This window comes from Corella eumyota, chromosome 2, assembly GCF_963082875.1.
Source record: "Corella eumyota chromosome 2, kaCorEumy4.1, whole genome shotgun sequence".
NCBI lineage: Eukaryota > Metazoa > Chordata > Ascidiacea > Phlebobranchia > Corellidae > Corella > Corella eumyota.
This window is the reverse complement of record NC_137491.1, coordinates 15,748,058-15,771,812: the sequence shown is the minus strand read 5'-3', so window position 1 is coordinate 15,771,812 and position 23,755 is coordinate 15,748,058. Positions and strand designations below refer to the sequence as shown.

General features: G+C 28.9%; 4 protein-coding genes across 4 annotated transcripts; 2 read left to right on the top strand and 2 right to left on the bottom strand.

Annotated features, from left to right (window-relative positions):
* The first annotated feature begins 5 nt into the window (after nucleotides 1-5).
* LOC145741472 (F-box/WD repeat-containing protein 5-like) lies at nucleotides 6-7,472 on the top strand. Its single transcript, XM_082559068.1, has 15 exons — nucleotides 6-235; nucleotides 557-661; nucleotides 990-1,147; nucleotides 1,621-1,824; nucleotides 2,145-2,276; nucleotides 2,812-2,925; nucleotides 3,291-3,396; nucleotides 3,766-4,126; nucleotides 4,442-4,542; nucleotides 5,208-5,289; nucleotides 5,588-5,671; nucleotides 6,215-6,341; nucleotides 6,569-6,648; nucleotides 6,715-6,891; nucleotides 7,274-7,472. Exons 1-15 carry the CDS (start codon nucleotides 82-84, stop codon nucleotides 7,320-7,322), a joined length of 2,034 nt encoding a protein of 677 aa, XP_082415194.1. The 5' UTR covers nucleotides 6-81; the 3' UTR covers nucleotides 7,323-7,472.
* On the bottom strand, nucleotides 7,450-13,148 carry LOC145741474 (histone H4 transcription factor-like). Its single transcript, XM_082559069.1, has 14 exons — nucleotides 12,921-13,148; nucleotides 11,935-12,032; nucleotides 11,209-11,334; nucleotides 10,739-10,844; nucleotides 10,486-10,662; nucleotides 9,966-10,043; nucleotides 9,725-9,845; nucleotides 9,302-9,440; nucleotides 8,991-9,115; nucleotides 8,685-8,789; nucleotides 8,504-8,613; nucleotides 8,341-8,425; nucleotides 8,197-8,252; nucleotides 7,450-8,046 (listed from the first exon to the last, which is right to left on the bottom strand). The coding sequence occupies exons 1-14, from the start codon at nucleotides 13,066-13,068 to the stop codon at nucleotides 7,709-7,711; spliced, it is 1,812 nt and encodes a 603-aa protein (XP_082415195.1). The 5' UTR covers nucleotides 13,069-13,148; the 3' UTR covers nucleotides 7,450-7,708.
* A 526-nt stretch (nucleotides 13,149-13,674) lies between these two features.
* On the top strand, nucleotides 13,675-21,575 carry LOC145741715 (E3 ubiquitin-protein ligase LRSAM1-like). The gene is made up of 18 exons (XM_082559354.1): nucleotides 13,675-13,946; nucleotides 14,341-14,409; nucleotides 14,546-14,630; nucleotides 14,933-15,103; nucleotides 15,331-15,378; nucleotides 15,547-15,662; nucleotides 15,937-15,966; nucleotides 16,506-16,628; nucleotides 16,916-17,003; nucleotides 17,095-17,146; nucleotides 17,331-17,446; nucleotides 18,022-18,209; nucleotides 18,616-18,771; nucleotides 18,971-19,066; nucleotides 19,380-19,478; nucleotides 19,670-19,842; nucleotides 20,090-20,273; nucleotides 20,952-21,575. The coding sequence occupies exons 1-18, from the start codon at nucleotides 13,704-13,706 to the stop codon at nucleotides 21,072-21,074; spliced, it is 2,160 nt and encodes a 719-aa protein (XP_082415480.1). The 5' UTR covers nucleotides 13,675-13,703; the 3' UTR covers nucleotides 21,075-21,575.
* A 273-nt stretch (nucleotides 21,576-21,848) lies between these two features.
* Nucleotides 21,849-23,049, bottom strand: LOC145743085 (PI-PLC X domain-containing protein 2-like). Its single transcript, XM_082560969.1, has one exon. It carries the CDS (start codon nucleotides 22,980-22,982, stop codon nucleotides 22,119-22,121), a length of 864 nt encoding a protein of 287 aa, XP_082417095.1. The 5' UTR covers nucleotides 22,983-23,049; the 3' UTR covers nucleotides 21,849-22,118.
* Nucleotides 23,050-23,755: the final 706 nt, after the last annotated feature.

The window sequence follows — 23,755 nt, the reverse complement described above, 5'->3', positions numbered from 1 at the left end:
TTAAGTTGTATCACGTAATTGCCATTTTTCAATAATGCATTTAGTATACAGTTAAAAGGTTTTTTGTTCAGTTAATCTGCTATGAGTAAAAAAAGTCATTTAAATCCCAAGGAGCATAATACAATACCAAGTACACTTGCCAATGAACCAAACGTTTCTTTATGGAGTATAGTGCCAGAAGAATTACTTTTAAACATTTTTGGACTTCTTAAATGTGTTGATCTTATACATGCAGGTAGTTTATTTTAATAGCACTATTTTGGGTAAAGATATTCTAAGTTTATTTTTTCGTAAAATATTTTTTTAAATATTTTGAAGAATTTTAATTAATAATCCTATACCTTAGTGATCCTTAAAATGGATTCGTTCATATTATATTGCCTTATATTAAGTGCTATGTTATATAAAATATTAACTTTAATAAAGTCATTTTTTTACTAACCAACAATATATAAAACAGAAAAAGGGTTTTTCCCAATATAGGACTTAGATGTTGTAAATTTAAAATTTTATATATACCCTTCATAGGAAAATAATTTTTAATTTAACTTTCAAGGAGAAGTATGTTGGAGTTGGAGAGAGGCAGCAATCAATGAGTTATTATGGAAGAAACAATTTCTAATCGACTACCGAATTCAAAGCAATACAACTATACACCCAGGTACTAACAACACATTGTTCAATCACTTAATATTTAAATTACTGCAGTCAATAACAGTTAAACTAAATTATATATATTTGGTAAATTTCAAGTTTTCTATGCCTGTTTATTGTATTGATGATCTTATAAAATTGTAAGTTTGTTAAAAATCACTTTAATTATTGGGTAAAAGGGGGAAGGCCTATTTAAAAGTATTATTCCCCCTTTAAATGAAGATACCACTCTAAAAATATTGTAAATCAAGGCTAGAACCTTAATTTAAAAACGCATTGTTGTTTTTGACCCTTCAATTGCCCATGACAATACCTTTATTATATTTCTATTACAGGTTCCACATCATGGCAAAGTGAATACAAAAGATTAAAGGACCAAGTTCCTTGCGTTGAACTAGAGAATATTTATGAGCATCAAGATGAAGTGTTGCATGTTGCTTTCTCCAACAATGGAATGCTGTTTTCGACATGTTCAAAAGATGCTTTTATTAAGGTAAAGCTTTTGTTTAAAAGCTAATTTTTTTTATTTTTTAACACATTGAAGTGATTTATTTGTTTACAAATTATGTAGCATTGGTTTTGTTATTAAAAAAATGTGATAATAACTGGTTTGCATTTTAATTGTCGTATTATCGCAACTTTTACCCAATTGACAACGATAATTGAACCGTGCATCACGAACGGCAGTTTTACCTTTTTTGTAGGCCTATAAATTGGACATACACATATATATATTTTGTCCACTAAGCTCCATTATTTATATATTTTAAGTTTCGTGTTTGATTAAACATATTATGATCACAACTTGCAACTAATTTATGTGCAGGATAATTTACCCCTGCACCACAGACTGCATTTTTATTTATTTTGTAGGAATACAATGGCAGAATAAATACTTTTTTATATTAATATTTTTTAGGTTAGCATTAAATTTATCTCAAAATTGCTTGTATACATCATTGACAGGTTTTTGATGCAGACTGGCCATTTGAAACAGTTTTCAGTGACTATCTCGGCGACTACAACTCAGTAATTTGTTGGGAATATACCCAGTTCTCCCAATTCAGCCCCTGTGACACCCAACTTTTGGTGTCGGGTCGTCGTAGGGGTTCAGAAATGGGCGGCGAAATTGTAATTTATAATATTTTTCGGAAGAAATTTACCATACAAGTAAGTTGACAATTTGAATGCATGACGTTTTTTTTGCAATATTGATTATGAATACACTCTTAACCTATCATTAATTAAGTAAGAAATCAAATGTGGCGTAATGACCTATCACTTTCGACTCTTGGCAATTTACTTTAAAATTGCTGTATACATTTAATAAGAAATATGTATAAACTCTTTTCGTTTATTATAAAAAAGATATAGTGTCGAAAACTTGTGTAACAAATAATTTTGTTTAATTTATTTATTTTGTGTGACTCAGTTTGTTGTGATGATGGACAAAAATTTACACTAAATTTATTATTTTTTTATGTTTTCAGGCAAGGGTTGATATTCGACCATATGATGTTATGGGAACTTGGATTAACGACAGCCACATTTTATCTGGTCGTGCACATAATACAAGATATAATGTCCATTTGTGTGAAGTTGTTCTTAACAAGTCTAGTCAGGTAATTTAAAACAATTAATATTTTTATGTTTTTAGTTTTTTTTTATTTACCTTTTTAGAAATATTGATTTTAAAGTATTGAGTAAGTTTACCAAAATGTAGTGGTTCAATGATGTATTGATTTTCTTTTACATAACCTCTTGTATGTAGCTAGTAAAGCCTGGTTTAGCACAACTAAATATTATTTAAAAAATTTATTTTTATAGACCTATTTATTATTCGTGATTTGCTAACTCCATAGTCTTGAGTTGCTTTTTACAGTTTAAAATATTGTAAATGTAATGTCTGATTCATAACTTACGAAGTGGTTTTGGGTTGGTAGAAGTTTGTACTGTGAATAGCGCCTTATTTAAAGAGGCTGTAACATAGAATTAATTAGGATTGAACTAAGAGCCATTTTTAGTATAGCTATAAGTTCTCATTATCACATCTCATCTAGTCCAATCAAATTTTAAAGTAAATGTTGTAGGCCTTACTGTAATATGTTAATTTACATGGTAATATATTATATTAAAATAATGTTATTTATGGTATAGGTTGTTGAAGATTTTCATCAATCCACAATGACAAGATTGTTCTTGTTTCGATGTAATAATTACGCAACTGTTAGTTACCTGCAAGTTGCTGATCTATGCAAACCAATGCAACAGGTAAACTACATTAAATTATTGTGTTTAATTAGTGTTTTAATTTTTAATAATACAATTTTTTTTTAATAATAACTTTTTAGTTTAGTTGTCCCAAGATGTTTTTTTGGGTTGAAATAATTTTATGTTTATCCTCAATGTGGGAAGGCTGACCTTGCAGCCTAATCATAGGATAACATTTGTTACCCAAACCCAGCCTTAGTTTGCCTTTAGAAGTTTTAAAAATTATTCCTGGTAAAATTGCCCCAATATTAACTTGTCTATTAAGTTTCTAAAAGTAATTACTGCTATCACTAGCAACATACAATAGTGAATTTAAGTAGTCACAATACTTTATATTGTAAATTGAAGTTATTGTTATTGCACAGGTTATAAGAAATTGCAATGGTGACCTGTCAAATAACATTCATTCCATGCATTACAACCACTTAAAAAAAATTAATCATCAAGAAGTATTAAACTCCAAAAATATAAGTAAGTTATGATAAATACATTAATATTTAAACTTTATAAGTTTTATTTAACGTTAATAGAATAGAATCGATTTTACAATTAATTTTTATCCTGCATAAATTTAATTTATTTTTGACATAAAATTTTGCTGTTTCTAGTATATATGTTATTTAAAACTATAATTAAGGGTTTTTTAGGGGTTGATGTCGTTGATATATATTTATACATATATATGTAACATGTCCAACTTATAGGCTTATATTTTTTTTATATTTATACATATGTATGTCCAACAATTAATAAAGCTGCAATTTGTGGTGTGCTAGTAAATTAAAATCTCGATCGTACGGCAGGCTAACAACTAGTTGTTCTAAAATCAATTTAATTTAGGCTGTGATAACTGTAAATGTAGCAACAACGGCCCCCTTATATCGAACGAAAGTTCAAAGAGAATAAAACTTTTAAAAGAGCATGACAACACCGTTGAAACACCAAGTTGCTTCAGCTTTTGTTCAAAAAAACTAAAAGCAGATGACCATTTGGAAACCGATCCTAATGTCTTATTAAAGTCATGTGGCGTTCAAAGCACTGATTCAGACAGCATTAACGACGTTGCAGTTCAAACACTGTCAAATAACACACAAGCACAACAAATGTCAACTACCTCAGAAAATAATGTTTGCCCGAACTGTGGAAAACCTCAACTAGTTTCAAAGCAGACTTCAGCTTATTCTACCGAAGTAGATTCAAGGTAAATTAGGAAAATTTAAATGCCCTTAAGTAAAGGCTTGTCCCTTAGATTTTTATCTTGCTGGAAAATCCACCCAACCTAATGTTATGGTTTTAGAATGTTTTTTAGAGTGTTATTATGGTATATAGAAGACAACACAATTTTGTTTGTAAAAAAATTTTTTTTTGATTTTTTTTAAAGCTTTTACAATCATTTTATTGATATTTTTTGATGAAAGTTAGCCAACACTTGACAGTTCTTTGTCATTAACAACACAAAATACTAACATTTTTAATGTTTTAAGTCTTTTGATTAACATTGCTTGAAATTTTTTAGTTCGACCACCAGTCCAGATGAGGATTTTTGTGGGTTACCAAACCATTACAAGATTATGTTATGTTTTACTGGTTATCTGGTTGGCATGCCTCATCAAATTGGTAAACCAAATATAAATTATAGAATAAAACAAATCGCTTTATTGAATACATGTGATTGAAATGAAAGTCAATAAACTTATGTAGTATGAACATGAAAGGGGGATGTACACTGGCGTCGATCCTGGGGGTGCATGCACCCCCATTTATAATTTTAATAAGTGCTAAATATATGTCGCACCTAGAATGTTTGCAAAATGATGAATTTTTGGCATAAAATTGATAGTAATATACGTGATCTAAAAAATCTTACGATAATAAAAACTTAAAATGTTTCTTTGAAATGTCGCCAGAAAACGACATCTTCTGCGTGCCACTTTGTAGATTGTCTAAAACCGGCATTATTGCGTTTAAACCTAGTATGAGCACTTTAAAACGGTATTTTTTGGTGAAGATTCTACCATTTTTTGGCACCCCTAAATTTAAATAAATTTTTTGGGGATCGACGCCCATGGCGATGTATGTATATCCAATTGATTTATTCTTAAAAATTTAACAAGGAAGGACTGATCCGCGACTAACCATTTTACAACAAGTAGAAAAATAGTAACTGGCCCAAAAAGCGGATGCATATTTAGTATATCTTATCAAAAAATACTTTAATATTAAGTGTTTATTTAAATTCAAATTTGTGAAAAAATTACATTATTTTATTATTTTATTTTTAGGTGTTAAGTTATTAAAGGAGGAGGTATGTAGTAAAGTGGAAAATCGTGATATAAAAACAACAGTCGAACATCTTGGTGACAGGTAAAATTTTAGTCATGGAAAATTTTTACAAAATGCGAAAAAATTATATATACAGTGTAGGCTTATTAATTTTTGGATAATTTTTTTTTAAGTATTACTTCAAAAGAATATGTAATTAAATAGGCTAAGCAATCTCCAATTTTTATAATGCCCACAAATACTTGCTTACCAAATTGCGTATAGTTAGCATTTTTTTGTTTTAAATTTGTAAGTTTTTCTTAAATATATAACATTCTAATTTAAAGGGAATTATAGTATAGTTGAATAAAATTGTCATTTTGTACTTGCTATTTAACAGACATGAGGTAAAGGCGGATACTTGGGATCATATATTAGAACTGAAAGGTCAATGTGTTGGAATGAATATTTCACCTTGCAATAGGTTAGTAGAGTTTATAATTTCAACACCTTTTTAAGGTTATTATAACTTATACTGTGCTAACCGTTAGTTATCAATTGATACATAATTCAGCATAACAGCGTGTTATAACGTGTTATAACTGATTAAATATAATTATTTTTTGTTATCTATATATGTCTTTTAATTGAGTATTAGCATATATCTTTTTGCAAAGTTTATAAAATAAATTTTTATCAATCAATAAATTATTAGTAAATAACAAAACACCATTAAAACCCATAGTTTTGGCAATGTATTATCAGCATAAACAACTCCTAAATTCTTATGTAACTTACAGTTAGGGTAAAGGGAAAGTGGGGTAGTAGATAAGGTTCATTTATATTGTAGAGGCACACAAAATTATATTTTAAGTTAATCATGGAAATGGAAATATTACAATAATCAGTATGTGTGCATTCGCCACTATATGTAATATAAGTGTATTAAGATACCCTTTAATAACAAAAAATTCTATATATTAATTTAATAATAACAAAACAGTAAAATTTATTTACAATTTTTCAGATATCTTTATGTTAATGTAAGAGCTTGGCAGCGAGATTTTCAAGAAAATGATGAAGATTTTCCGATACACCTCGATATATCAACAAAAATTGAACTTATTGTTTATGACCTTATTAAAATGGAAAGGGTAAGAATGTGTTATTTTGTCAATGGACGCTTTTTGTATTATAACAGATCGATTTTGAAATCTTTTTAATATGCTAAAAAAATTAATTAAAAATACAGATTTCTTTTAGATAGGTTGTGAATTTGGCCTTTTTATAAGATTCTTTTAAATTTGTAAAAATTGTCGCAAACTACATAAATACTTTCTTGTGCACTTGTCATGAAAACCAATATTTTTGTTCAAAAAAGGTATCTGTGCTCACTGGTCATTCTGCAGTTAGTGATGTATTTTTTCTTCATCTAAGCAGCAATGACTATTACATATCCAGGTAGTAACATTAAATCATAGAGATTTGTATGTAAATAAATCAAATAAATTTGTTGAAATAAAATAGCGGGTCAGAAGATTCCAGAGGTTATATTTGGGACAGACATTATAACTGTTGTGTGGCATCTCTGCCCCATGACAATGTCGTGAACTGTGTGGCACTTAACCCAAAAGATCCTTCGATGGCAGTTAGTGTTAGCGATGATCATTCAGTAAAAATTTGGAGATCGAGGTCATTTCACAGGTAAATAAATCATAAGAATATTTTATATCATTTTTGTTTGTTATTTGTCATAGCAGGAGTTTGTAACGATTGTAACACGTGTTTTTCTTAATTATCTTTTATACATAAAGGGCAATTTAAAGGCTTAACTTATTAAGGTAGCTTTTCTACTTTAATAAAAATAAGGTAACTGTTAGCCTGACTTACTGTTACCAATATTTGATTTTTTGCCCCACTTATATTGCCTGATCAATAATTTACCTGCTAATTGGTTTTTAAGTAATTTTGAATTTGGTAGCATTAGCTCTTTTCTATATGAGTTCTTCCTAACAATTTTTTGGATTTTATGTATTTGTTACACTTTGATAACTACATTTAAACTCTTGTTACCTTTTTTTTGTAGATTATACCAGGGGGCTAGAGCAAAAGCTAGATGGAAAAATAAAATCTAACTTTCACACTTCACTTTAGTAATCTTTATTTGTTAATTGCCACAACCTGAAATTTCTTTTTTTTTTATTTATTGCTACTTTTTCCTCTTACCTTTTCTAGATCATTATATTCTAAACATTTATTTGTGTCTTTTATTGCAATAAACACTGAAAAAATTAACTAAAATGAACGAAATAGCACAACAAAAACTCTTAAGTAGCTAGAGGTTTTCGTAGAAGAATTTCAATACCGTTGTGCCTCTAAAGAAGTAATAATAGTAAACTGAAATCTTTATGGTTTTTTACCCTAACTAACTGATTTTTTGAGAAAAAAATGGTTTGGAATGTGAATTTATTATTATGTAAGCGAAAAATTTGTGAGCAGTTAACCTAGATAGAAATCAAAACTATTTTTCCATTAAATGTGAACATTTTTGCTCTGAGACTAGGCAGTACGCAGTTGAATCTTCTTTTTTATCCTTCACTAAGTAATATAGTTCCCCTTCTACATTCACTGATACAAAATTGTTGTCTTCCCCTTTAACCAAGTCCCCAATCAAGGGTGCTGCTTTTTCGTCAATGTTTATCTCATTATTGAATGATACTGGTTCAATGTCTGAGGTTGTGGGTGAATTTAAAGGATTATTTGTTATTGGTGGGGGTTGGGGGATTTTGGGTAAACTTGAAATATTTGCTTCGTCTTGGGTTGTTTGAATTTCGACTTCATGTCCAAAAGATTCAGGTTCTAGATGTAAAAATAGAAAAAACATAGAAAAGGTAGCTCAAAATTAAAACAAATTTCCAATGTAAATAGCAAACTACCAGCAAGGAAAAGCTTTAATTAATTTTTTAGTGAATTATGATATTATATTACAGAAGACAATTTGTTATTTACCTGCATAAGTAAAGTTTGAATACGATGACGATTGGGCTTCGGTTGAACTAATTACACTAAAAAAAATACATTTTAATAAAAGGTAAAACATATTTAAATAGTACACAATCTAACCATGACATTGTTAGTTAAATTTTATTTTACCTTTGACTGTCTATAATACCCAAAGTTGTTGTTAAGGCTGGGTTGGTATTTTTTGCAGCAAACTTTTTATTTGTTTGGTTAATTTCTAAAAAAATATTAAATGTAAGTTCAACATAAAATTAAATTTGAAAAATATTAAAAAAAAACAATAACTAAAGTTTACTTTTATTTTTTTGAATTGTTATAAGTGACACTTTCTTGTTATTCTTCACATTTCTTTTGGTCTGAATTTTTTTTTGTTTATTTTTATTATTTTTCCCATTGCCTTCTGACCTGCAAAAATCAAAAATTTTAAAAATAACATAAAACCATAACAGAATCTTAGAAATGGATAAATTATTTACAAAACTGATGTGGCTTGATCGTAAATCATAAGTTGTTCCGTTAGTTCAACACTTTCAAATCGAAATGTCTGTAAGCGATATAGTCCATCGTCAGATTCTTTGTATCTAAATTGTAAAAATATAAAAAAAGTTATTCATTTAATGTCTAATTCTCTTTTGTATTTTATGGTCTTAGCTAGTACTCTCTTATTGTTTTTGGTTCTAGCTAGTTCCTTTTTAGACTGAATGGTCCTAACTCTTTTTCTCTTGTTCTTTGCGGCCCTAATTTTTCTTTCAAAGTAAACGATATTTCAATAATATTCTTACTTGAATCTAGAATGGCCTGGTGGTAATTGAAAGCTATGTGTTGACCTAAGATGTGAAGTTAGTTGAAATCCAATAGCAAATGTCTTCATACATAGATGACAAGCATAACATTTAGTTTTTCCGGTCTGTAAAATAAAAAAAATTATGATAGGTTGTGTTTAGAGGTTCCTAAAAATTTAGTTGCATTTTTATTAACCCCCTTTTTATAAGAACCTTCCTTGGGAAATACCCCTTATTACCCTGAAAATGGATACAATGTTTCTTATGTATTGTACAATTACCTACAGCAACTATATATAGACAAAGCTTACTAAGTGTTTTGATCTGAAGTGGTATCTGAGGTTCTGTAAGGACCTGACAGCGTAATCACATCCCTCTACATGACACTGATATGAAAGATCGCTTTGGTGGAAGGTCATATGCACTTGGAGATCATAAGCTGCCTTTGACCTAAAGTTTATATTGGAAATTTAAACAGTAAAGTTAGAACATTTGGTTTCTTTACACGTGGTCTTGGATAAGATCCTTAATGCCCTCAATAATATTGGGCAATTTAGATTGTTTAATATCTCAAACTGCTAATTTTTATTCAAGCCTGTGTGGAGGTAATTAATGTTACCCTAGATTCAGGTCCTGAAATTGGCATTCCCAAATTGAGACTAAATAAATCCGAAAACATTAAAGTTTTAAACACTTTTTATACAGAACATGTAAAAAAATGCATTAAAAAATACCTGTAGCTACAATACTGACAAGCAAATGGTCTGTCGTCTGAGTGTTTATATTTAATGTGATTGCGAAGTCCCGAAGGAGTCGGACACGTCATCGGACATTGAGGACATTTATAATGACTCACTAAACAATATTTTAAAAATATAACTAAGAAGAAAATGGTCTAAGTTTATGTAACAAAAAAAGTTTATGTAGCTAAGAAAAAAATGGTCTAAGTTTATGTAACAAATACTATTTATTTACCATGATGTCTCATATGATCTTTTAGTATTCTTTCTGTTGAGTAGGTCTTTGAGCAATGTGTACATTGAAAACAATGTTCTGAACACATAACAAAACATTTTTACAACTATTTGGGGTAACTAATGTTACTCCATGTTTAGGTCATGAAGTCAAGTTATTTCACATCGAGGATAAAAATATACAGGCAGCGTGGTGTAGTGGTAAGAACACTTGCTACACCACACATGAGGTCGTGGGTTTAATCCCCACTGATCTCATGCTGTAGCGCCCTTGAGTAAGGCGCTATAAACGGTATAAACTCCTGCTGAGCCAGCACTTAATCAGCAACATAATTACCGGGCAATTATAGTCTCTATAATATCCCAAACTGCCACAGGCAAATCGAGACTGGGTCGGAGTAACTTATGTTACTCTATGTTTAAGTCGCTCATTCAACTTTCCCACATCGAGGATAAAGATATATACAAAAAAAAAATATATATACACAAAAAACATGTTTTTTTTAACAAAATGTACTTACCTTCAGCACTGATTTGTCTGTTAAAATGGTCAGTAAATTTGGCTTTGTTAACATACAGACTTCCACACCAAGGGCAAGCAAATCGTCTTTCTTTAGTATGAGTACGAAGATGCTCTCTTAGTTTGCTTCTACCTGCACCAGGCTTTTCTGGGTTTGTTTTGTAAAAATAATCACATTCTGAAAAAAAATGTTTAAAAATATTAACAAAAAATCTTAGAAAAAAATTAGTTTTTTGAATATAAAAATTACTCACTTTCCCAGCTACACACAAAAACATTATCTCCTGATTTAATGGATAAATTCGTAAATACGCAGTGATCGTAAACGTGCATGTAAAATTGATCTGGCACATCAAATACCTGAAAATAAATGTTTTTAAAATTGTTATATAAATATCACTCTAACTAAAAACTCTTGTTCTTTTAAAGACACAGTACAGTTTATACCATAACTTGTTTATTTATTTATTTATTTATTTGATTCCTATACAAGAAGACTTTTAATATATTTCATAAATTATATATTGCATATTGTAAGAGTTGCATGTATCAATTTATTAAGGTAAAAATATCTTGGTTTAGTTATTAATCAGTCCAAAAAAATTTTTGAGAGCAAAAGTTAGTGTTATTATCTCTTTTTAGTCTGCAGAAATAAAGATATTGTAAAGTTATAAACAAACACAAACAAACAAAATAAAAAGAATAATACAATTTCTATTATTACCATCATACAATTTTCCCATTCACACTTGAACCCATCAGGAAGTTCTGGAATAATATTTCTGTTGTGCATCGCTCGACATTCACCCAGTGATAACTCGTGGCAGCATAACCAACCCCACCATTTCACCTTCACACATATTCAATTTATTTAAAAAGCAATTTATTTTTTATAAAGGGCTTTGTCTTAAATAGATGAAAAATAAAACCAACCGATATTTTGTACATTGGATTCTTAAGAAATTATTACAAAAAGTGCATTAAAATAAACTATTTTATCCAACGTAACACATTTTTAAAAGGAAACACATTAAACCTGCCTAAGGTAATGTTTTGGCATTTTTTGCACTTGAAAACCTCAACTTCCTTTAAAAAAAGACCGGCAACGTAATGTAGTAAACCGGCAGCGTGGTAAGAACACTTGCTACACCACAATGAGGTCGTGGGTTCAATTCCCACTGCTCTCATGTTGTGGCGCCCTTGGTAAGGCGCTATAAACGGTATGAACTCCTGGTAAGCCAGCATTTATTCAGTAGCATACCAGGCAATTATAATCTCTATAATATCCCAAACTGGCAACTCTAGACTGGGTCAGAGTAACTGATGTTACTCTATGTTTTGTTCACGCATTCGACCTGTCCACATCGAGGATAAAGACATATACAAAAAAATTGTTTATAAATATTTAAAAACTTTCAACTTTATAATTAGGTTACAAAAAATAACCAACCTTCGTATGATATCCATGAAAGTACATGTGTCTTAAAATATCGTCCAAATTATTTGCGGTGAAAGAACAATCATTCCATTTGCAAGTTAAGTCACCTTCTAAAAAACAAAGTTAACTTTTTTTGGGAATAAGTTAACAATTGCAAACTAAAAACCTCTTAAAATAGTTTGTTAATTAACCTGTGTATTTAACCATATTACAGAAAACTAATTGTTTTATCCCAATAAAGGTTGATGTAAAATGGTTAATAAAGTTGTTGCATTGCCTTGTCATTAAAATGCTGTTTTGTTCATAAGGTTTTAATTAAATTCATTGAGAAAAATTGTTTTTCGGTAATTACGTCAGAAATCCGTTTATTGGTTTTAAATTAAGTAAACATTCCTTCTTTAGGTAGGGGACGTTCTTTCTTTAGGTAGGTTTATTTCGGTTAGTCCCTTTTTCACATGCAATTTATCGTGACCAGTTCGTGCTTTCCTACTAGAGCCATACTGGGTTATATTAAATGTAATTATTATTTTCTTTAAGTTATTTTTTACACTGTAACTACCATCGACAGTAATTGCTCTACTTTTATAAATCAAATGTGTCGTAACTCTCTTTTTTTTGTACAATTTTATTTTGTTATTTCGTCACTCCTTTGTTACAGTTTTATTTTTTTGGTGTATATTCTGTAAAATGTATTTTATTTATCGCATTTATTAATAATATAATCTATACTGGGTTTGGTGACCATGCCATAAAATAATTAAAATCTTCATGTAAACATTAATACTTTTGGCATGTTTTAAATCATTAAATTGATTTTGTCATTTTTTCCCGTCGCATTGTTGTAATATTAATTGTATATCGTATTTATTATTTACTTTTATCAATGCGCGAAAAACCAAAATAAAAAAAAAAAAAAGCAAGTGGCAGATTGTCAGTATTCCTATTTTTTAGATCGCTACAAACTTAACCAAAATAAACATGAATGATTAAAAATTTACCTTTAGGTATCTCAGGGTTAAGATCCTGAGCGAAATGATCATGAATATGTAAATAAAAGTCTCCCAAATCATTAAAGATAACTGTACATTCGCTCCATTCACACTGGAGCTTCAAGGGCTGATTTTTAACTATTTTCTTACTTGCCATTGCTTGAAAAATATTCTATAACTACTTAGATAAAAAGCGTAATGGAATCTGTGTTACATTTCAGAAGTATTCAAATTTAATTTTCGCGGACTGCTACGGTAATTCCCGCGACCTTTTCTTATATACATGACGTCACGGTTTACCTTTTTTTTGTTTCTCAAAAATCAAGGAGCGTGACTGGCCAAAACAAAAAAGGGAAATTTTTTGTAATGTTATTACGTCGAAGTCATGTGGTTCTGTGTGGCCGCCCCAACGAAGTAGTATTTTTACAAGATCATTTTTGTATAAACGTCTCTTGGCAACTAACAAAAGACAGTTGACACGGTGTTCGATTTAACATTTTATACTTTATACAAATAGTATAGATGAACCTTTTTTTAATTTTTTTAAATGGCGGAATAGTGAGTTTAAACGATTGTGATTTGCTATTTGTTTGCTCTAAAAACACAGGGCAATGTGCGCACATTAAGGCAAGGGTGTAGTTAAAGTTAGCTTAGAAGGCAAGTTTGCAAATTGCCCATTATGTGCATTATGGGTGTTTACAGATAATCATGCTATTCAAAAATTACCAAAAATAAAAAAATCTTAAAAATTTGCAGGTATTCACATTAAACTGTTTGTAAACTGCATACAATATGCCTCTATTCAAATCTAAAAAGCAAAGTAAAGAGGCAAAAAGGCGATTCGAACATCAAATGATGTTGTCAAACCAAAATCCTGACCGAATATTTGATCTAAGTAATTGTGAATTAAGTACTGTTCCACAGTCTTTATTTGTCCAATGCAGGGTCCTGTTAACTGAGAGTTTAATTTTGCATACAAATTTGCTAAAGTCGCTAAAGGGAGGTGGAAAGTTTTCAGAGCTTGTTGGCTTAAGGGTAAATATTTTAATTATTTTGATAATATATATTTATATTTATTGTCAATGATGAAAAGCTGACTTTTTGGCTTAAACATAGAGTAACATAGGTTTCCTTAACCCAGTCTCGGGCTGTCTTTGGCAATTTTCTAATTCAGGAATTTTTAGATTATTTTAGCTGAAAATTATTTTGTCAATTGGTTTTTGTCTTAGCAGGAGTTTGTTTTGGTATGGCCTACTCTTAAGGTGTACTGGTATAAATTTCTCTAACTCCAAGGTGCATTACTACGTAAGCAGTGGGTAACGAACCCAGAAGATTAATTAAAGAACCTAATATTGACGTAGCATTTCTGTTAAAATCAAAAATAAATTTTTGTTATGATATATAAAACTTTTAATTTATCATGTTCTAGATTTTAGATTTACATAACAACCAACTAAAGACCCTACCAGACGACATAGGAAGTTTGAAAAACCTGCAAGTATATAAATATTTTTTAAAACTTTCAGTTTTTATAGTTCTATAAATATTTTAATTAAAACCTTACTTAACTTTTATATTGTCATTAGAGTATTTTGTAAGCTGTGCTAATGCCCAGTTTCAAATATTTAATTTAGATTTTGAATATCGAAAATAACAACTTAGAAGTTTTGCCTTCCTCTGTTGGTGAACTAACTAAACTGCAATCTTTACAAGCCAAAGGTATTTAGTGACTTAACAGACACCTTTTAAAGACTTAGGGTGTTTGGTTTAATACCTTCTGACCCCTTATTCTAAATACTAGTTGATAGTCTGACCTATAATCAAGATTTTAATTGTTATAATATTGCTTGCAATTCACAATTAGAACTTATCGCTGCGATAATTTACCCTCGCATCACAAACTGCAATTTTATTTATTTTGTAGGCCCTTGTATTGAATATATATATATCGTTTACTAAGCTCCATTAGATAAAAAATTTGTATTTTTTTGCTAAGTTATTCTGTATTTTATTTTTGGCAGACAATTTTTTGAACAGCTTACCTACTAACATAAAGAATATGAGGAGTCTTCGAACCATAGACATTAGTGGTACAAATAAAATCCAATATCTTCCTAAATCAATATGTGAAGTAAGAACTTTGGAAACTCTTATTTTAGGAAATCCAGCAACTATGGAATATCCTGATCCAGGTAGAGCTAAAATTTATTTACTTAACTTTAATTTTAATAGAACTATAAGGTTTTAACATATAGTAATCTTTTTTGTATTGATTTATTTTTTGGGTGGGTTCTACCGTTTTGAAAATTTATTAAGAGTTTTTTGTTTAAAAAATCTAAAACTATTTTTAAAATTTTGTCGTAACAAATATCAATATTTATTCACTTATATTTAGTGGCTTATACTAATTTTTTTACAGACACTGCCTCTTTGGGACTGGAAGCAATTCAAAAGTTTATTTGCAAAGGCAAGTATTTTGGGAACAAGTTCATGACAATGTGTAAAAAAATATATAAATATAATAATTAAAAAAAATGATTTTTGTGTAAAAATATTATAATACATCAAATTAAAAATATATATTTGTATTTTTTATGTGTGAGAATTTTAAGATGGTGTGGTACTTTGTTTATAGATTGTGGATTGGAATACATACCGCCCTCCCAAGCCTTATTGGATGTTTTAGATGAAGTCGATGGACCATTAAAATCTTCATCAAACAGCTCCCGCCCTCCACCTTTGTTAACTCAGGTAAAATTTAAAAAAATTTAACTTCTTAAATTTGTTTTTTTTTGGAGGGTAGGGCCTGTTAAAAATTTGCGGCCTATTTTTAATGGATTTTATTATTAGTCAAAAGTATATTTATTTAAATTATTTTTGATATTGGTAATATTATTTAAGCATGATTTGTAATATTAACATTATTTCAGTATCTTGTAGTATATCGTAATGTTAATCATTTTTCATTTCATGCATGTCGATTGCTGTTGTTTATTATTTTCACTGCTGGCTTTAACGTTAACAGACATCATTTGAGCAATATCAACGCAGTAAGGTAATATCACATTTTAAATATATATATTTAAATATAAATACTGGTAATCTATATACTGTAATGCATAATTTATTATTTCTTAAGTTTTGTATAGCTTATTATTTTTTATGGATGTAATATTAGTATTAATGAATGTGTTTATTGTTTTGATAAATTTCACATAAGCTATGTATGTATGTGTTTTAAAAAGCCATGGCACAACGCATGATGAATATTTTTTATACATATATATATATACTAAAATGTTATTAAGTGCTTTTTTTGTTATCATATATGTGGGCTGTGTAAGAATTTGAATCTATATCCTAACTTAAATATAACAACGCTTTATATGAAAGTCTAATTTAAAAGCTTTTAAAACAAAAAAATGCGGTGCACGGCCTAAATATATAAACGAAATATTGCATAAGTTGCAACCATATTACTATAATTAAAATGCAGCTCTTAATCCAGAAAAAAGTATTTAAAAAGTATGCAAACCTAGTTTTAAAGAACTTATTTTAATAAGACTTTAACAATATTATTTCCTTGTAATTTAGGATGATAAGAAAAAACTGAACTTAGAGATGGCACGTGAAATGGAAGAACTGAAACAACAACAAGTGGCATTGGCTGCAAAGGCAAAGGAAAGAAAATTGATTGATCGTAACGTAATAAAAGAGGTAAGTATTTAATGTGTTGCAAAACTGAATTATAAAGGTTTAAAAGATTAAAAATATTTACATATACTTTCTAAAATATTTTTGGTAGGTCTATCTTTTATTTTTTTTATATTTTTAATAACTAAGTTGGTTGTATGGCTTAAAGGTTGTGTGCTAAATTTACAGTCAAAAGAGTTTAAAACTTAAGTCATACTGCTTCGCAGGCATAAAAATTTATATTCATTTTTAATCATACTTTTTATGTATAATATAAATCATTGTTTTTTTTTTGTTATCTTTTTTTTCAGGAGATTTTGAGCACTGGAAAAGCTATTCAAAAACAACAAGAGATTAAGGACAAAGAGAAAATGGAAATGCTAAAAAATCTAAAACTTGGTAAATTTAAATATATTCATCTTTTTTTTTTTTTTAATTTATTTTAAAACTTACTTTTCTTAATAATTTTAATAAATTTGTTTGTGTTTAGTTGAAAAAATTGCTTCATCTTTAGTTCACCAATTACTTAGTGCAAATGAAAGGTAATATTAAAATACAATAATAAATATAAACTAATAATTTCTATGTGAAGATAATGTTAAAAAATTCCTTAGTTAAGAATAATTCTTATTTTACAAAAATGTTACAACAATTATTTTTGGAATTAAAGAAAAGGTTTATTTTTATTTAAACATTGTAATTTTAATTTTTTTTTTTTTGGAAAAGATCAAAAAAACAGGAAGAGATGATATTGGAGATGGAAAAACAACGAATAAAAGAAGAAGAGCACTTTAAAGTTACCCAAGAAGATATTGACAACCTTCGTAAAAAGGAAACTTTAGGTTTGTTCAAAAATTAACTTAATTTGCAAATTTAATTTCAAATTTTAATTTTAAATAACAAGAATGTAATATAGTTGGTATTCTGTAGCAGTTACTGAATTTACCAGAGGCATAATACAGTGGTAGGTTCAAGTGACTGAATTTACATGTTTTGACCTGAGGCCTTTAGTTTAGTATTTAGTGCTGTTATGATGTAATTCTGTGAGTCATGACTCTGTCTGCAAGATTTTAAAATATTAAGCAAAACAGGACCAAAAGCTTTATAACCAATTTATAAACCAAGGGTAACAATTTTTATCCCAAAGCAGTATTTTATTAACTTTTGCAGTTTTTAAATATTATTTATCATATTGCTTGGTTATAAACATGTCATTTGTTTTTTTGGCATTAAAAAAGTTTGTACCTTAAAGCATTGCAACATTAAAGCAGTGGTAATCAAACTCAAGACCTCATGTAGAGAAGCCAAGTGTTAAAGCCAACCACTTGACTATACCATTAAACTAGCAATACGTCATACAAGCAGATAACAATATCAACATAATAAATAACTTTATTTAAAACTTGTACTTGTGTAGCTGCTATGGAAAGTGTGTTATCTGACAAAGCCCAGTACAGTATTATGATCGAAAAATATCTTGGGGAGCAAAATCTTGTTATGAGAAGGGCGCAAGAAACTATGGGACAAGACACTGAAAAGATTAACCAGCAACTTAATAGACAAATGACAGAACAAGAAGCTTTAGTTAAACAAATACAACATGAGGTTGGTTACATTTTTAATGAATATTGTTATTTTAAAATTCAGTGGTAGTAGTATGAATTATTAATAAATTTTTTTTATATTTGGGTTTATTTGAAACGTTGTTGTAATGAAGGGCAACCTAAAATTAAAGCTCTTTAGTTTGTTAGCGATAAAGCTTATAATTTTTTAAACGAAATTAAAAAATTCACTTTAAAATATAGTAAAGTGAGTTTTTTAAAAATCTTTTGAAAAATTTGTAACTGATGAATTTTAATACAAATTAATTAGGACAACTTGCGAAAGCAAAATACATTGATAATACTAGTTCTACCCCAATTTGAGCATAATAAAACTATAAGCCTTTGTAATTATTAAAATAACCAAAAATGTTTTGTGCAAAGCAAAATAAAATCTTTTATTTTTCAAGGAAAATTTGCAAAAAGAAGCTTTTGCCGTACTCCAATTCCAACAAGATGCAATTCAAAACCGATTGATCGGTCAAATTAAACAACTTGAAGATGAATTGATTAAATTAACTGTAGTTGAGGCACAAAGAAATCTTATGAAAATGCAATCTGAACAAGTAAGTATTTTTAACTACTCAATAGCCCATCGTATGGTCAGGATTTTAATTGTTGTAATATGTTCTCAACTTTCAACAAATATTTGCCTGCAATAATTTACCCGACCAATAGCATTAGTGATTTTTCAACCTTTTTTTAATACATTTACTTAAAATTTTATAATTTTGAAATTTGAACTATATTGTTTTTTTTTTGCAGAAAACATTGAAAGATATTCGAACTGAATTAACAGATTTGTTGATTGTTCTTTTAAAAGAAAAAGACAACCGCGAAGAAGTACTTAGACAAAGGCTTGTAAGTTTACAGTTGTTATTATTTAATGTATATTCTACATTTATTTTTTAATAAATTTTTAAACTAAATAGTTTTGAAAAATTTGTATTTAATGACAATGATATTTTTCTTTGTCAGAAGAGGAATTAAAAGTGTCTTACTTAGAAAGTGAAAACATGGTTATCTAAATAAAGCTTGGAGGCGTTCTATAATTGAGTCATAAAAAATATGTGTGCTTTTTGGGAATCAATCTAGCCAAAATCCAAAAGCAGATATGCCTATCTTAAGCAATTACAAAAATTGGCTAATTTTAATGTATAAAATATGTTTTAAGATTGACATGGAGCAACAGAAAGAGGATGATCAGGTTGATTTCTGGATTGTTCAATACCAAAGACTTATGGACAGCAAACCAATGGTGCTCATACAAAAGGTAAATTATAAAATCATGTTTTAAATATTTGGATTTGTTTTTACACTGTTAGAAAATAAAACATGCTGGTGGTGCAAATTAGTTTATGGTATACAGAACAGGTAACAATAAATTAAGAGTAAATTTCTTTTTTTACAAATATTAGAAGCAAACTTCGAAATGACATTGTTTTAAAAATTGTTTTATCCTAGGAAAATGCATTAGACATGGAAGTAGTTAAAGTTCTGCAGCGTGCAGATGCTGATGCACACACCCCAGATTTTATTCGTCATAAAATTACGGCAGAAAACTTGTACAGTTTGGATGACGAAAGACTTTCAAAGATGGGAGTTTACGAAGTTGGACTTCGACAAAATATTTTACGGTAAGTGAAACATTGGCTTTTAAAATTTCTAAAACCATCGCTGTAAGGGCTAATTTTTAAAAATAATTTGAATAAGATCTGTTGTATCAATTTTACTTGTTCTAACTATTTAATTTTTATTATTTTATTTTATGTATTTGTTAAAAAAAGGAAATTATTTATTGTGCTTTAAAAATTTTTTTTTTGTATTTAAAACAAGTGTAAACTGTTGTAACAAAATTTTTTTAAATATAAAATTTAATTGCAGTGAAATTGAAAACTTAATTGCCCAACACAAGAAAGTTGATTTGCCATTTGAAACACCAAGCACCAGCGAACCAGTGCCTGTTACTGTACCAACCATCCCCATAACACCATCTGCACCAACTTTACCATCAGAAGATGGTGCTGAAGATATTGATAATGAATGTGTGGTCTGTTTAGACAAAACGGTGAGTTTAAAATCAAATTTAAAATTTTTCTGATATGTATGGTAAATAGGTTTTTGATACATCCAAAAGTAATGGTCACTTATAAAAAACATAAAAAAAACATCCTAATGTTTGTATATATTAATAAAAGTTGTGCTTTATGAAATAATTGAAACAATATGAAATTATAAACTTGCAACCTAAAAATTATTTATATTTTTGTAAACTTATCTTCAATGTGGAATGGCTGACTTGCAGCATAAATATAGTTTGGGATATTATTGAGACTGTTGACTGATAATTAACAATTGCTAAATTTTTTTTGCGCACACAGGAGTTTTTATTGTTTATAGTGCCTTACTTAAGGGCGCTATGACATAAAAACAGTTGTGATTGAACACAAGATGTCATATTTAGTAGCCAAGTGCTCTAACCACTAAATCGTGCTGCTGGCATAATATGATTGTCAAAATGTCCAATGACAATTTAAGCTTGAACATGTTAAACTATTCAAAAGGCAACTCTACCTTGGACGAACCAACCTAATAACACCCTTGATAGCTAAATTGTCATTAGGTTAAGTATCCAGACTTAATATATTTTGTTTGAATTGACCAATCGTTGGTAATTTATATATGTATACTGGATAAATTCGGCATAAGTTTTGATCTGTAAACTTTGTTATTTTATTGTTTTTAGAGTGATTGTGTTTTTCTACCTTGCGGACATGTGTGTTCCTGTTTTGGGTGTTCTCAACCACTTAAACAATGTCCAATGTGCCGTGCCGACATCACACAAAAGATTAGAATTTTTAGAAGCTGATAAAATACTTTGTTTTAACAAACCAACATTGGTGCTTCAACAAAAAACTAACATATATTTACTGCAATAATATTGTATGAAAGTACCATACATGTATGTCCCCGTTGTAGTATAACTTATCGTTGTAGCTTCCTTATCCTGACATCCAAAACTGTATTAACTGATTTTAATGTTTTCAATATTAGTTAATATTTAAAATTTCTTATCATGCTATTTGATGGCCTAATAAAATAGGTATTCTGCCATCATAGATTATTAACATATATGATTTAACCTATAATAAGTGTTTAAAAATGTTCAAATTATTATTTTTAAGAAACATTACTATGAAAATGTAATAAAAATGGTTTTAAAATTTGTTGAAATTATTATTTTTGCTTTTTACTTTACTACCACCAAGTTCCAATTTTAAAAGCATGAACTTTTTATTGGCACTTATTATTGTTGTTTTATGTATATAAAATTGTTTTTTAATGTTTTAACACCCGAAATATAAATGTAACAGCATCGTATTTGTAAATAATAATTCTAGAATTTAGCAAGGAATTTATTAGTAAGTTTAAAATCAGATTGTATCATGAGGTTGATAATATTAAATACTTAACTAGAAGGTGGCCAAGATGCACTCTGTGTTATTATTTGAATTTTTTTACACTGAGAATAAAAATGGGAATTTTGAATTTTTTTTCTTTTCGGCTAAGTTTACATATAAGGTCGACTGTTTATAAAAATTTATAAAATACAACAAGGGTTTAAGGTATAATAATTATTTTATTAAAACTGTTACTTGCATACAACATTTAATCATTATGGCAAAACATATTTTTATACATAATTCTAAAAAATAAAACAAACTTGCCAGATAAAACTACAGAAAACAAGAACAATAAATTATAATCTCTATTAAAATATTGACTAGTGCAAATATATTAAATACAAAAAAATACAACAGGAATGAAGATTAATATGAAAGATAGTTCTAATACAATATGCTGACCATATTATGCTAGGTTTTTAGTTTAAGTACATATTCAGTTAACAAAGTTACATATAGTTTGACTGAATGACGATATCGGCATAGGTTTTGTCAACACAGTCACATATAACAATATTACTATTGTTGCAATAAATATGGTTTTTTAGCCAATGAGGTAACTTTCTAAACAAGCTACGTTGCCAAGAAATTAAAGTTTCGTTGGCCGAAAAAATGATGGTATTTGCAATAGGAGTCATAACAGCTTGTGAAACAAATAACTTATTTTCAGGTCGTTTTGGTAGATCCCTCGCAAGGCAATGCAAGACTTTTTCGCAATCCTGAAGGTTATGCCAAGGAGAGGCAATTATATTTCCAGGCCACATAAAATTCGAATCATTTTTGTGGTGGTAAATTGCAATTACTTGCTTCTGGTTAGAATTTAATTCGTTGATCGTCAAACTTTTAATTTCCCTGTTTACGCAACTTACCAATCGATCCTTGAACATTTTCGTAATTAAATTAATAATCTGATTATGCTGTTGCTCACTACATCCAAGGCAATGTTGAAAATCAATTAACACAATTTCTTTAGGATTTTGCACTAAGAAATCTTTGATCTCCGACAATTGGCTTTCTAAGGTATGACCGTATAAACCATGAATAATACGAAATTCGCCACTTTCTGGTAACGGTGCCACTCGGATATCAAAATAACGAATGCCAATTGATAGTTGTTCTTGCAAATTCAACTTCTGGGCTAAACTCCAGTTATAAACGATTCGTTTAAAGTATTGGAACATAGCTGGTTGTCCAGGTGCCAGAGGTAGATTCTGGTTTAAATACCATGCACAGGAATCATGGCTCCCAGGGATGGCCAAATTCACCAAAGGTTTGTTTTTGGCACTTTCTGGGAGATTTGTCATCCAATTCATGCTGTCCGTTCTATTAGGACTTCCTTTCTATTACGCTCGCTGCCTTGGTGTTTGCGTAATGGTGTTGTTAGTGAAAAATGAAGAACGGAAATTCAGAGAATTAGAAAATGGTCGAATTAAAATATAGGGACTGTAAAATGATAGAACGGAAATAAAAAGAATTTTAGTGAATAAATGTTATTATTTGCGTGGGAATGACGTATTGTTTATTTTTTATTCGTATGTGATTCCAAGTTAGTTTAGGTAGTAGCCAAAGTATATTTATAAACACTTGCTTGGTTTATATATATACTTTGGTTGTGGCTAAAGCGTAATACATTTACAAAGGAACCAAAGTCTTTCTGTTAAGTGATGTTTTAGCTATGTAGTCTTTTAACAATTTAATAAATGTATCAATAAGTTGTAAAAACCTTCTGAAATAATTAACGTAAGCAAAATAACAGATTAATACAAAAATAGAAAAGCTAAAATGAATCGGACTTAAAAATTGAGGTTTATGTATGTCTTGGATGTATTTTTTGTTATTTTAAGATTATTTTTAGATAAATAGGTATAAAAGTACACTTTTAGGACTTTTTTTATCGAATCTAATTTTGTTGAGGATAAACTTGAAAATGGATTGTTTTGATTAAAATTCACTCACGCATGACTCAGAGCGTGGTAAAAGAAAAACAACGAGGCGAGAATAAACTTTCACAAAAAAGGGAAAGTTGGAAAGCATCTGCTACTCCACTCGTATTTCCTCGTTCCATTAGTCACAAGGATTTGTTTTG

Coding starts and splice junctions, on each gene's coding strand:
- LOC145743085 (XM_082560969.1), bottom strand. CDS start 22,982: ATGAATTGGATGACAAATCTCCCAGAAAGTGCCAAAAACAAACCTTTG.
- LOC145741715 (XM_082559354.1), top strand. CDS start 13,704: ATGCCTCTATTCAAATCTAAAAAGCAAAGTAAAGAGGCAAAAAGGCGA. Junction 18,772..18,970: donor TGAAAATGCAATCTGAACAA/GTAAGTATTTTT, acceptor TTTTTTTTGCAG/AAAACATTGAAAGATATTCG. Junction 19,843..20,089: donor CTTCGACAAAATATTTTACG/GTAAGTGAAACA, acceptor ATTTAATTGCAG/TGAAATTGAAAACTTAATTG.
- LOC145741474 (XM_082559069.1), bottom strand. CDS start 13,068: ATGGCAAGTAAGAAAATAGTTAAAAATCAGCCCTTGAAGCTCCAGTGT. Junction 12,033..12,920: donor TAACCCTGAGATACCTAAAG/GTAAATTTTTAA, acceptor TTTGTTTTTTAG/AAGGTGACTTAACTTGCAAA. Junction 9,846..9,965: donor AGATCATATGAGACATCATG/GTAAATAAATAG, acceptor AATATTGTTTAG/TGAGTCATTATAAATGTCCT.
- LOC145741472 (XM_082559068.1), top strand. CDS start 82: ATGAGTAAAAAAAGTCATTTAAATCCCAAGGAGCATAATACAATACCA. Junction 1,148..1,620: donor CAAAAGATGCTTTTATTAAG/GTAAAGCTTTTG, acceptor CATCATTGACAG/GTTTTTGATGCAGACTGGCC. Junction 2,926..3,290: donor TATGCAAACCAATGCAACAG/GTAAACTACATT, acceptor GTTATTGCACAG/GTTATAAGAAATTGCAATGG.